The sequence below is a fragment of the Echinops telfairi genome, unplaced genomic scaffold, assembly GCF_000313985.2.
Source record: "Echinops telfairi isolate 266 unplaced genomic scaffold, ASM31398v2 ScPeMD7_443;HRSCAF=831, whole genome shotgun sequence".
Lineage (NCBI taxonomy): Eukaryota > Metazoa > Chordata > Mammalia > Afrosoricida > Tenrecidae > Echinops > Echinops telfairi.
Window position 1 is genome coordinate 70,603,018 of NW_022104341.1, and position 14,037 is coordinate 70,617,054.

A 14,037-nucleotide genomic window follows, 5' to 3' on the forward strand; every position below is an offset into this window, starting at 1 on the left:
GTGGTGTGGTGCACTTGAGCTCTTTGTCATGCAAAGTGTTCCCCTTCTCTGCTGGCCCATTTTACAGAGTGTAGCTCCCACGTCATCTCATCTCTGATGAAACTGGGATTCATGTCCTTTGGCTACACAGATTTATTTTCTTGCAGTTCTGGAGGGACAGGAGTCTGAAGTGGGTCTCATCCCCATGGACTGCAGTACAGGTGTTGATGTAGCCATGTCCCTTCTGCAGATTGTCAGGCAGAACCCTTGCCTTTTCTAGCTCCTAAAGATCATCTTGGAGTCCCTGGGTGGCACAACCCACCCTGAGCAGCCTGGAAAGCCTGGCCTGCTGTGATCTACATCTGCAAGATCACAATCTTGAAAACCCCATGGGCCAGACCTCCTCTGCACATGTGGAGTTACCTTTAGTCAACCAACCCTACGACAACTACCGGGAAGAGACCATCTACACTCCATGGCGCATGGCCGGCCCCTTCCTTCTTCCCAGCAGGGGATCATCTTTAAATCTCCCCCTGCTTCTTTCCTCACATCTCCTTCTGTGACTCTGACCCTCCTCCCTGGCTGTTCTAAAGACCCTTGCGGTTACATTAGACCTCCCCAGATAATCCAACTTAATCTCCCCCATTTCATGATCTGTAATTTAATTACCTTGGTAAAATCCCTTGTGGTATATGAAGTGACCTATTCACAGCTTCCAGAGATTAGGATGTAGACATTGATGGGAGGGGTCGAGACTGGTGGAGGGTGGAGACGACAGTCCCTGAACCCAGAGTTGCCTAACTTCCCTCCAGCATTCCCATGGTCCTTTGCACTTTGCCTCGCCACAGCTGCTGTTCTTTTCACAACTGCATGCTCCTGTGTCTAGATTCTGGGTGCTTAAATGGTATAATCCATGGCTTAACCTTCTGGTTAGTCATTGCCAGCGCCTAGCACATCAGCTGACAGACAATAGGTGCCTGATAAGCGTTGCTTAAGGACTGAATGATGAATTCGCTTGTGACCTCAGGCAAGACAGTCTCCCCCTGCCTCCCCAATTTCCTCTTCTGTGACTTGATCTTGGAGATTCTGCTGAGGCCCCGCTGACTTTGCAGTAACTGAGCAGGGGGCTAGCTCCTCAATGGGCTGCCTCCCTGCAATGCCAGTGAAGATGCCCTTACTTGGAGGCTGGGCCATACCCCAGTGGGAACAGCACCTGACCCTAGGATGTTGGTTCAGACACCGCAGAGCCTTGTGCAACAGGTTGTGTGACAGCCAAGAACTATTACCTCGCTTTGCTGAGAGGCGGGCCTGTCACAGCCAGCAGGCTTGTCCTGACAAAACATTCAGGCCAACTGGAGTGGGTCTGATTTCCTTCCTCATTGCTCACTGGTCGAGCCCTGTCCAGAGAGGGAAGACAAGGGAACACAGAGGTACCAACGCTTGGGGTCAGAGAGGCCGGCGCATGCACTTTCACCCAGGTGCGTAGGAACACATGCACACCCAGTACATTGCTGAGCCCAGCTCAGGTAGAGGTGAATGGACAGGCATACCCAGAGACATTCTCATTGCTTTGTTCTCTTCCTCTCTCAGAAACCCTCAGAGCCGCAGAGACAGGCGCCAGCACAGGTAGATCCTGCCCCTTCTAGTCTCCCTCCCGCCAGCATACAGTCACCCGACCAAAGACGAGATGTCTGCCGTCACATACCCACCCGCTGGACTAATTCAGGGACTCAGATGAAGGGACAGACATCAGTTCATTTCCTGTCTGGTGACAACTTGCATAGCTGGTCGCCTCCTCCCTGACCCCTCTAACAGATGGCAAATTATGGGGCCCTGAGAGGGGTCAGGCCAGGGCCAGGCCGCCATGGCTGTGGGCTCGGCAAAGGAAGCAGCTGCTGGTGAATTTCGTAAACACACCTTCCTGGTTTTCCTCTTCCCGGGGCGTGCCGCAGCGAGCGGCCGCTCTTCTGTGTGCGCTGGCCTCGCTCCAGGATGTAGGGAAGGGCGAGGGTATTCTTGTCGGGGACCCTCGGAGGGGACCCCGAGACCAGAGCAACGGCATGAGAGTGAAGAAGTGTCCTGTGGTGCCCACCGCCCCTCCCCGGGAGGAAACCAAGGCAGAGAAAGTATGACATGCGCAAGGACACACATCCAACAGGTGGAATTATAGGAACCAAGTTCCAGTGTCTTGATTTCTGTCCTATCCCACCAGGAAAGGGCTAAAACGATAAGCTCCCAACAGGCTTGGTTTGGACCTGGAATTTGGAATGTTTCCTTTACCTTGAGCAAGGGAGACTCCCGTCTTTGCCACCGAGCTTACAGGGGGGGGCCTCAAAACATTTCCAGGAAAATCCCATTGTCTTTTCATCCCATTTTCTACAAAACTTCGGAAGCCCCCTCATCTACCATTGCTGCACCGGAGAATGAGCGGCGTGCGCTCTCAACTCTCCCCAGCTCTGAGACTGAGCCTGCCCTCCAGGCTCCTAGGCTCAGGTGGGCATCTGCATGCACATCCAGATGGGGAATGAGAAGGAAGGGAAGGCCAAGGTCAGCTGTGGCGCCCAGCGGACGGTGGCATCATCTCTGCAGCACGCTCCAGTTTGCAGGGGACTTCTCCCGCCCCCGGTCTCCACATAGAAGGAGGAGGCAGGTGGTGAGACAGAGATTCAGAAAGGAAACTGGGTTCCTGCCACTTGCCAGGTAGGCATCTCAGGCAGTTCACTGTGAAGTAGGAGTGGCAGTCCCTGACATGATTGGGGGGTTGGAGGTTCAATGAAATAAAAGTCGCACAGGGCTTGGTACATGCCACCATTCGTTGAATGTATGTCATGTGCTTATTACTATGATTGGCTTTAAGGATCAGGAGCTACCTAAGTACAGGATTCTTGAAGAGCTTTCAGTGCATTGGCTTTCAGTGACTTGGCCATAGTTCATACATCAGAAGACAGACATTTTGCATTGTAAGCCAGAAAAGGCATGCACACATACCCGTAACAAGTATTTCACAAAATGATGCATATGTTGATATATTTTGGTGTGTTTTTTTATATTTAAAATTTTAAAATCATTTTATTGGGGGCTCGTACAACTCTTAGCACAATCCATACAACCATTCATTGTGTCAAGCACATTTGTACATTTGTTGCCCTCATCATTCTCAAGACATTTGCTTTCTACTTGAGCCCTTGGCATCAGCTCCTCATTTTTCCCCTCCCTCCCCGCTCCCCCCATACATTTTGGTATTTTCTTTAAACTTGCTAGCCGTTTGTGACCTGTAGTTTGAAAAACACTAAGCTAGTGGGAACCCAACATGTAAACAAGCAAGAGCAAGAGACTGAGTGGCACAACAGCAGAGATGAGAGTCTCTCCTGGGAAGAGCGGGGACACCAGGGAGACAGACCTTCATTCATGCTCAAGGGCATTGGACTGGAAAGGCGGTGCTTGAAAGATCGGTGAACACTAACAATAAGGTACAAAAGGTATGCAAGGACATTCCACGCGGAGCAGCATGAGTAAAGAAGCAAAGATATGGAGATCGTGGTGTGTTTTATGACCCTAAGAACGGAAATGGGGGAAGACAGACGAGTCGTTCTTCTCCCGTCAAAGAGTTACCATTTCAGAAACACACAGGGGCAGTTCTGCCCTGTCCTGTCGGGTCACTGTGAGTCGGCCTCCACTCGATGGCAGTTAGGTTAGGTTAAACAGGCAACCTCAATAAATAGTAGCCCCCCCTCCCCTTTTTTCTCTTTCTGTTTCAAAATGATAGGGTTTCTGGGAGTGGTAACCTTAGTCCTGTCAACATGTAGGACTGCATTCATGACCCCGGCTTCTGCTGAATGGAGACGCCCCCTGCTTGCCATCTCACCCCCACCCCCACCCCATAGTCGGATCTGTCAGCCCTGTGAGTCCTCTCTCCTTCAGAAGTCTTCCTTCTTGCCAGCCCAGGAGTGGACCATTTTGTGAGGCTTGTTGGCAAAGCCAAGCCCTAACTCACTGCCCTCAAGTCAAGCCTATGTAGGGTTTCCAAGACTAACCAACAAGGGGCAGACGGCCTTGTCTTTCACCCATGGAGTTCCTGATGGGATTGAACTGCCCACCTTGGGGTTAGTAGCCCAGCACCTCCCCACAGTGCCACCATGCTTTCTTCCCTTATTCAGAACTGCTAGCAACCTCCCCATGTGTGTTGCATCAGCCTCTCCTTTCTTCATTTTGTAGGACTGTCAGGAACGACGGTGGTCGTGCGTGATGCTAACTAAGTGGAGATTCTAACAGCCTTTTGATAGGTACAAAGCGTGTCCACATACAGTAGTTCGTGTAAGCCTTTCGGTAGGTTTTTTAAATAACATATGTCCACACATCACCGGGCAAGTCCATCATCTCAAATTATACAATGCTTCATTTCCTATGAAGTCAAGTCGGGACGAGGGGCTGACTCACTCAGCCTGAGCACCACAGCAATAGCAATGTGGGGGCTCGATCTTGTTGCCTCACTCCCAGGGTGACGTCCTTTCCCACGTATTATATTCCCTTTCGGCTATACCAGGAAATCCCTTGACACAGACGGCTGACAGACTCCCATTGCCAAAAGCTGTGGAAGCGCTTTATTGAGTTCAAAAAGTAATGGATATAATCAGGTAACTCCCACTTAGTCAAAAGGCAAGGTTGCCAAAAAATGGCTTTTCTTTAGCCAGCTCTGACGCTACAGGGCAGCATGAGTGAATCAGAGTCCACGGCTTTCTCCCCCATCTTCCCTTGGGACCAGGCGATGGTTTGCCCTGAGGAGCGTAGAAGTCACAAGGCCAAGAAAGCACAGAGGAGCGGTCAGCTCCGTCTGTCCTCCAACGAGGTGGGCTGCGATTGCTGGGCTCTGGGTTAGTGATGCGTCAGCACAATTCATGCCCTTGAGTAGCTCACAGTCTGATAGGGAAACATGGCATAGCATGTGACGTATTTGGCACTGATGCCTATAGCCTAGTGCTGTGAGAAAGGCCATTAAAAGATCAGAATGGGCACCAAGGAGGGAAGATAGGGGCGTTACATGATGCCCAGTTGATAAATAAAGTTATGAAGGCCTGTCCCAGACACACAATCGGGGAGTTAAGCCCATCTGTTTATCTCTATAAACTCTCCCATGGTTATGTCAACATTAATCTGCATAACAAATACCTCTAGTGTTTGCGGAATTGCAGACACCAAGCTCTGCTTCCAGTAGATTGGGGGGGTGAGGAGTGGCGCCTAGGAATCCCCTCTTGTAAGAGACACCAAGGTGGTTTCGAAGCAGGTTGCTTGGGGACAGCACTTTGGGCAATAGTAGAACGGGCCATCTCTCAGGTCCCTTCTGGTTCTAAGATCTTGTCATTCTCTTGCTTTCCTACTTAGCTTCTCTGTGCGAGCATCTAAGCTCAGTGGGGGCTTATAAAAACCGTGATGCGTAAGGGTGCGATCCATGTCTCCGAGGAGCTCACTCACAGTCTCAGGAGTTGACACGCTCTGGGAGTCCAGAAGCAGTTAGAAGGACAGTGTGGTATTGTAATCTTCCCTGGATGGAATGGCCCCGGAACTTGCTGACTCTGCCGTTTGCAGCAAGGGAAGCGGAAACCTGGCTACCAACCAGGCTTGATTTCTCGCCAGCAGGGCTGGACTGTGTCTTTTCCAAGGAGCCTAGCATCTTCCTTCTTGGTTGTGCTGATTCCTTCCCCCAGAGGAACCCCAGAAATTATAGGACGTCTGCAGTAGATTCTGTGTGTCCTGTGGGAAATGCCCATCAGCACCTGGCTTTCATGTACACAGGCTCTCGACGCTTGGGCATGCTCCCAGTCCGGGTGCATTTCCTTCTCCTGGTGTTTTTTGTTCTTTCTCTGCTTCCCTTTCAGTGTTGAGGCAGGGCGTAGAGTGATTCTCATGGGCAGTTTGTACCGAGTGCACACAAGTCAGCGAAACGGACTTTCATTCACCGAGCTCTCACCAGGCATCGGGCACTGCTGCCCTTTGTCCATTGGTTTAGGTACTCAGTCCTTAGAGTGACCCTCTGAGCTAGCAATTGTGTCCCCCATTTCGGTTTGTTGCTGGAAATGGTGAAATTTGGATTTAAAGACAAGTCTTCCCTACCCCAAAGAGCAAAGCTTTTGCCACTGCTGGGTGTGTTGGATTAAAAAACGAAAGATGGCAAAACAATGGTGCTGGAGTAAGAATAATGGTCACCATTTATCAGGCCGATTGCTCCCAGTGAATGAATGGGGTTCTCTCTGCCCCAGCTTGCCTTGCTTGTTGTGTGTAATCTTGCTCTTAGAGGAAGGCAACGTCAGCTAGAGTGTTTGAGGGAAATCAGCTGGCACTAGCCACCAGACCACAGTCTAGCCTGCCAGGCTGCCTCAGGAGGTCAGAAGCCCTCCCCCAAGACATGATCAAGGGAAGCCCAAGATATTGGAAGGCAGTGGAAAGCTGACTTACTGTCTTCCCCTGTCGTTCCTTAAACAAACGCATAGCTCTCCAGAGTTAAGCACAGAATCAAAAAGAAAATGATTCCCTCTCGCCACGCTCCTGCCCACACACACGCACAACATCTCCATCGCTATTCTACCCACATCTCAAAATCCATCTCTTCTCCATTGTCTCCTGTAGTTCAGGACTCCTCCTCTCCCCAGGCTCTGTCAGCGCGGCCTGCTCCTCTCACTGCCTTCCGGATAGCTGCACCCTTTCCCACCTCCTCTCTGTTCCCAAAGGAGCCCTAGTGACACAGCAGTTAAGCGCTTGGCTGCTCACTGAAAGACTGGTGGTTTGAAACGGTGGAAGAAAGACCTGGCAGCGAGTTGCTCCTATAACGATCAAACCCATCTAAAAAAAGCAGGTACATTGTGATTTGGTTGCTCTTGACTCAGAGCGAGCCTCTGGAACATAGTCGAAGCCCCCCCATAGGGTTTCCACGGTGCGAATATTTACGAAAGCAGACTGTCTCCCTCAATACCACCATGGTGGGTCGCAGCTGGGAGCTTGACCACCGTGTCACGCGGGCTCCTCCCCTTAAGGAGATAGCCTAGAAAACCCAACGGCGGCCGTTCTGCTCATCATACTGGTGGTTGTCAAGCGTCGGGATCAGCCGGGTAGCACTTAGTAACAACAGCATCCCCGTTCTCCTGTCCTGAGCTAATGTACCTGTTTCCAAGAAGATACACTTCCCTGCTTCAGCCTTGACAATGGCTCCTCGAGCCAAGCAGATAAGGTCTGAACGTCTTACCTGTGTCACAGAAGGCTAAGTCTGGCCCTGGCCATCCCAGCCTCACGGAACTGTGCAGAGCTGCTCACGGTCCCCGCGCGCGCTGCGCTTGCTCAGTCCTGTGCTTGTGTACTCGCTGCTTTCTGTGCCTCCAGCCACATTCCTGGCCATCACCACCTGGCTAACTCCGTAGCCTTCGAAGCTAAGCTCAAGTATACCTCCTTTGTGGGAAAGCCTCCTACGGCTCTTCCTTCAGTTAGGGTGAGATGCTACCTTTTCAATGGTTCTTGTGGGTCGCAGCCCGACGCATAGCCGGTACACCACCAAAGCTCCTTTCTCGGGGGTTCTTTAAGGCCCCAGCTTCCTTGTATTGCATTCCCTAAAGCATTCTATTATTGGTGCCTGTGTACCAGGTTCCATCCCTCCCAGGGCTGTGAGCTCCTGGAGGGCAGAGGTCTCTGTCTGAAATATATTTTATTCTCAGGGCTCGGCACAGAGCAGGTATTCCATAGCTCTTTACTGGTTGCATTCATTCATTTCTCCAAAAAGTAAATCATACAATGCAAAGGATCAGAGACACTGAATTGAAGGCAAATGCTCTGGACTGTGTAACTTAGAACACATCTTGGCACTGGGAGTAGTAGATTTCTCGTTTTCCGAGTCTGTGTTTACTGCCTAACGTGTTCGTCCAAGCAGCAGAGGAGATGTGTGGAGCCTGACTGTGGCCTGGGAGCGGGTTTATGTCTGCGATCTAAGAGAACTACTTAATGTGTGTGGACCCTTCCCCGCCTGGGCCTCTGGGTTTTCTTGCTGGGTGGAGACCATCTTTGGCAGGAAATGGAATTGCTCTAAGCTAAGAAGTTTTCGCTTTTTCTAGTTCTGCTGCTTCAGCATTGGGAAAACTGAGCCCTGTTGAGTCAGGCAGGATCGTATTAGTGAAGTGTTCATGTAACCTCAAGCTATACTGAAAAAACAAAATACTGCTTAAAGGGGGATTCTACTGGACTGGACTCAGCATTTCTTTCTTTTTTAACACCTTTCCTAATTTCATTTTATTTTATTTCAACAGTTTATTGGCATATATTCACATATAAGATTTAATAGTTCAATCGTATCAAGCAGATTTGTACACTCGTCACTGCAATCAGTTTTAGACCATTTATATCATTCTCCTACGCATCATTATTAGCTCTGCATTCCACCACCTCCCCATCTCCCCTGCCATACCCACAAGGAACCATGAATCCAGTTACTAGCTCTATAGATTTGCCTATGCTAGATTTCATGTATAAAAATATTTTTTAAAAACTAACAAGAATAATGGGAAAAATCTCAATTAAAAAGTAAGTAGAACCCATTAAAAACTAGACTCTTCCTGCAGGGCTGAGTGCATGTGGCGTTGGAGCATGTGGCTCCCCTTGAAGTCCGCAGGGGTCCTCTGTGCCCAGAATGTCCAAGGCAGGAGGCAACTACTTGCTTCCCAGTAGTTTGGAAATTAAAGAGCAAACATTTATGGAGCCCCTGTTGTGGCTAGAGCCCAACGTCCAATGTTGTTTGTGATCCGAGAGATGATCGGGGCTAGGACTGGCCCTTTAAGAAGCTTCTCTGGGAAGAAAGATTGACAGGCACTGCTTTGGTGAGTAGGCTCACTCTGGGATGCGGAGTATTAGAGACAGGAATACCTTTCGCTGGCCTGTGGACCACACCCTGTTTTAGGCTTTCTTAAGTACATGATTGCCTTTACTCTTCATATTAATATCTTGCCATTGGGAAGATGAAACCCTAATATACGGTGGATGTGAACTCAGAAAGCTAAATTGGGAGCGAAGCCAGTACAGTGAGGTTGTAAAGATCTTGAAGAAGGAGGTGTTTGTGGGCGTGAGAACCCCTGGCCTCAGCAGAGGGAGCAGCCTGAAGATGTATCTCTCATGTCTCTGATGGAACGTGCTATCAGGCTGGGATATGTGGAGGTGAGCTCCAGGATTGAAACCTTTTCTCGGAGACAAAAATGAAGAAGGGGGCCGGGCGTCGGGGACAATGTACAGGTAGTAACAGAGACCCTCTCTTTCCTCCTGCTGAGTGATGACATCGGATTAGGGCAGTAGCAAGTAGAGAGTGGAAGGGAGCGCTGGAGAGGGAAGTGGGGCCGGAGAAGAGCTGAAAAGCTTCACGATCCTCACATTGAACTCTGAGCACCTTATTGTTATTATTTGTACAGTGAGGGTATGTGACCACCCTTCTAGCTACTTGTGAAGAGTGCCTGGCACCTCCTGCCTGGGGAGATGGGCACAATCTTTTCTTACTGGAAGACTCACCTTTCTACACCGAAATTCTCACTGTTCATGCCTCCTCCAAAAAGAAAGGGACAAACTGCTTAGTTTTTCCCTGGTGAAATGGTGCGTTCCCTGGGACCGAGCTTTAACGTGAACTTAAACAAAAGGTTACTTTGCAGTAGAAGGCTAATATTTTACTTCCTCAGAGAAGCATGTAAACCACCTTTCTTTTCTTTACTTTCCCTCCACCCACAAAACCATTAAGCAGTTTGAATAGGTAATAGATAGGTTGGGTACAAACTTCTAAAGATACAAAGGGTTTTCCAGTGACGAGTTTGCCTTCATTTGCCCTCCAACCTCCCAGGCCCCTCTTCTTGGGCAACCCCGCTGAGCAGGTCCTTGGCTAGGCTTTGGTGGCCTTCTGTTCATTGCTTTGCTACTATGTAGGGACACTGTGGGAACTGATCGAACAGATCATCCACACCTCGACTGCGTGTGTCAGTCCTGAGCTGTTGAAGCTTTGATTTTCATGATGTCTTACGAAGGACTTCATTTGCCCACCTCTCCTGTGACCAGGGTGGCGCCTCGGTGGACAGAGGTGAAGTACTTGACTGCGAAACAAAACATTGGTGGTTTGAGCCCACCAGGGAGTCTGAGGGAAGGAGCTGGTGATGTGGTCCTGGAAAGCTGGACAGCCCACGAAGCCCTCGGAGGCCTCCTTCTCGGGCCTGTAGGGTCGCAGTTACGTTGGTGGCCCTCGGCAATAGCAGCGTGAACCTTAGAGAGCACCTTACAAGGACTCTACACCTCCAAAAGTGAACTTTGAAAGTCCTTTGCATCCCCTACTTTGGAATCCAGCCATGTGTGTGTTTACTTAATAGAAATCCCCGTTGATAATTTCTCACGTCGCATGGTTAGGTTCCAAAGCCTGGCTCCCTTATGGAAAAACCAGCATGACGCCAAACTGGAGGATGAGCACATCAGATGACAAAAAGGAGGAGGCTGGCATTATCACTCAACTGCCAAATTACATCACCCCATAACTGCCAAACCACTGAGAAGCGTGGCCCAGTCGATGCATGAGGCAACACATGACCGTAAGGATCACAGCCAGCGTTAGGCTCACCTCTCGCTTCTCCTTTGCTACTGCGAGATGCACACTACTCATGAGAGAAATAGTTGGATAACAGATTTTTTTTAACTACCCTTGTAAATGTGCAGTGTCAGATAATGAGACGGTTGACAGGTGAGAAGGAGGTGTGTTTGTTTTGCCATCCAGTAACAACGCATGCATCTTCCTTCAGCAACTCTCTAAGTCCTCGATCTTTCATCAGACAGCCATTGAACACCATCTAAGCCTGAGGCATCCTTATGTCTTTGCAAGTGGGAGTTCAATAAATGTTTCTTAATGATTTTTTAAAAGAGTTCATGAGGTCACATGCCCAGGAGGAGGAAGGGCTGCAGAAGGAACCATAGTTGCTGACTCCTTCAGCAAGCGGACCCTGGCATCTTGACCCCCATCCAAAGTGATGATATCATGGGATTTTCAGTGAAAAGTGGCCACTACCTCTTCCTTATTCTAACTCCTACTGATATGAATTCACACTGGCTAATGTTTTTTTTGGTGGGGTGGGGTGGGGGTGTTTATACTCTCGGTTCCTTAATGAGGAAAGAGAAAATGGATAAATGATTACCATAGAGAATGAGGGGTGGGGGTGCGGAGTGGAGACCCAAAGCCCATTTGTAGGCCACTGGAGAGCCCCTTGCAGAGGGGTCTTGGGGAGGAGACGAGCCAGACGGGGTGCGATGTAGCAACGATGAAAAATACAACTTTCCTCTAGTTCCTAAAGGCTTCCTCCGCCCCCCACTATCACACTATCATAATCCGAATTCTGCCTTGCAAGTCTGGCTAGACCAGAGGATGTACACTGCTACAGATAGGAACTGGAAACACAGGGAATCCAGGGTGGATGATCCCTTCAGGACCAGTGGTGTGAGTGTCAATACTGGGAGTGTAGAGGGAGAGTGGGTTGGAAAGGGGGAACCGATTACAAGGATCTACATGTGACCTCCTCCCTGGGGGACAGACAACAGAAAAGGGAGACGTCGGACAGGACAAGATATGACAAAATAATAACTTATAAATTATCAAGGGCTCATGAGGGAGGGGAAAAAAAGAGGACCTGATGCCGGGGGCTTAAGTGGAGAGCAAATGTTTTGAGAATGATGAGGTCAATGAATGTACCAATGTGCTTTACACAATTGATGTATGTATGGATTGTGATAAGAGTCGTATGAGCCCCTAATAAAACGATTTTAAAAAAAATGGTGACTAAAAACTTCTGTTTCTTTGCTATTCATTTGCTTTGAGAAATAAGGATGTAGGGGTAGCCGCTATGGAACGGTGGACTGGGAGTCGGGTTCTAGTCTCACAGCTGCTGTGCAACCTGGGTCATGTGCCCACCTTTCTCTGTCCTCGGTGTCCCCATCTGTGCAATAAACTTTGGGCTGCATGCTCCTTGCCGCCCTTCTCAATTGGTAGATCTGTCATCTGGAGTCCCTCCGTTTTGGGAGCTTGGGCTCCTGTGACGGTCTCTTTGTCTTTGCATGTGTCCAGTCCCCCGGTGCCCCTTACTGATCTGGACCTCTGATTTGCACCCCTAGGTTTTCTTCGTGTCTGACCTCTTCAAGAGCAAGACGCCCCTGTCACTGCCATCCCCCGCCATCAGGAAGGAGATCCTCTCGCCGGTGGACATCATTGACAGGAACAATCACCACAACATGGTGTAGGAGCCGCCCGCCTCTCCAGCTGTTTCTGTAACGTGACTGCTGACAGCCTCTGCTGCTCTCCAATCTCATCAGACAGTAGAATGTAGGGAGAAAAACAAAAACACAAAAACTCTTCTTCTTCTTCTTCTTTTTCTTTTTTTGCCTGACTGATTTTAAAAAGAAAGAAAGAAAGAAACAAAGTCTTACTTTGTGGCCTTCCCAAATAGGTAGTTGCTCACCTGTGTGGAACCAACAGCGAACTAACACCAAGTGCCGGAATCTGGATGTGCCGTTGGCTCACGTGTTCATGTTCTAGTGAACACGGCTTGTTCTGGAACAGACACTACGAGGGTTCAAGTCTTGTCTGGGGGTCACCTATGTGGCCCAAGGAGCCCCAGGCCGGGGAGGAAAGCCAGAGATAGCACTGACCCAAGAAAATAGCCATTGAGCGGGGAGGGAGGGGAGTGCCCCCTCCTGTCTCTCTGCCCACCCCACTTTTTCTTTACTGTGACTTTGGTTCAAGAAGTTCGTTTCTTGGGGGGCTTTGTTTGTTTTTAAGATAAAAGGAAAGAGCTTGCTTGCTCGATGGAATTATCCCGACTCCAAATTCCCCGCCCCGAGACCTTATCACTTACCCGGCCCACAGGCCAGTAACCACAGCCCCTCACGTTAGCTAGTGATTAGGAGACTCTTTGTGGACGTGTGAATTTCACAAATAGCACAATTTCAGAAGGCGTTCCATTTGCCTTCTGCCTGGGCATCAGCACTGGGACGCTTGCACACTCTTAGGAACGGTTAGACTTGGGTGACTGCCTCCTTCCTGCCAATCTTGCTGTGTGCCCGCTGGATTGTCCTGCAAGGGTCTGCAGATGAGCAAAGGTGGGGCCCACAGCCCTCTGAGGGACAGTGGCCTTCTATACTGGAGGTGGGGGAGTGCGGGGGGGTGGGCAGAGGGAAAGCAAACCAGTGGTTTGTCAGAAGGAGCCAGAGGGGCCCCGAGCTCCCCCTGGTGAGGCTGCCCTGGGAGCTGAAGGAGCTGCTGGGGTCCTTGCGCAGGCGGTGCTTGCTGGGCTGTGTAAAAGCACTATTGTCTTGGGGTTGATCTCTAGGGCAGTTCTTGGTAGGTTCTGCTGGGCAGAACACGTGGGTGAAATCTGCGAAGAGAGCTTTCCTCATCCTTCCCAGCAAGTACACGGGAACTCTGGGTAGCATGCGGGGACTCCTTCTACTGAACCTGAGGAAGGGAGGGAGGGGAAATGCTTTCAGATCTTGGATGCAAACCTTTCAAAGGGCTAAATATAACCACATGCACATCCGTCCTTTCATTTCAACTATAGCAAGCTATGATTTTTATATATAAATATTATATAAATAATGTATAAAACCTTAAAAGTTAACTATGTAAAATATTATTTCTGAAACAATTTTAGCTATATCCACTATGATAAACCATGTCTCGACCTGTGTTATTTACATTATTAGCTGCTTAAAAAAGCATTGAGTTCTTTTTTGTTTGTTTGTTTAATATCAACTAAAATATCGTAGTTCTGTGGTAGGCATTGTTTTACAATGACAAATAACTGCAACTAGAGAAAAACTGTATAAAAAGAAACATTAAATTGTCAGTATTTTTGTAAGGCTCCATTTTGTAAAGAGAATAATATTCAAAGACTTTTGTAGAATACAAAGTGAAAGCTTGTATCTGCGAAACTATACTTGTATTAAATGTGCTTTTGAAATAAAAGCTCATAACACAACTAATTAAAGAATTGAAAGCCTGAAATATTTGTGGGGGGGGTGGGG

The 14,037-nt window shown here is 49.1% G+C and overlaps 1 protein-coding gene across 2 annotated transcripts in view; it reads left to right on the top strand.

Moving 5' to 3' along the window:
- The window catches only part of PLPP3 (phospholipid phosphatase 3), an 88,935-nt gene extending 75,760 nt beyond the window's left edge, over positions 1-13,175 (top strand). For both annotated transcript variants that reach the window (XM_045291949.1, XM_045291950.1), the window contains exon 6: positions 12,130-13,175. In XM_045291949.1, coding sequence (XP_045147884.1) covers positions 12,130-12,255 — 126 coding nt within the window. In that variant the 3' untranslated portion in view covers positions 12,256-13,175. The remainder of the gene's footprint in view (positions 1-12,129) is intronic.
- The last annotated feature ends 862 nt before the right edge of the window (positions 13,176-14,037 follow it).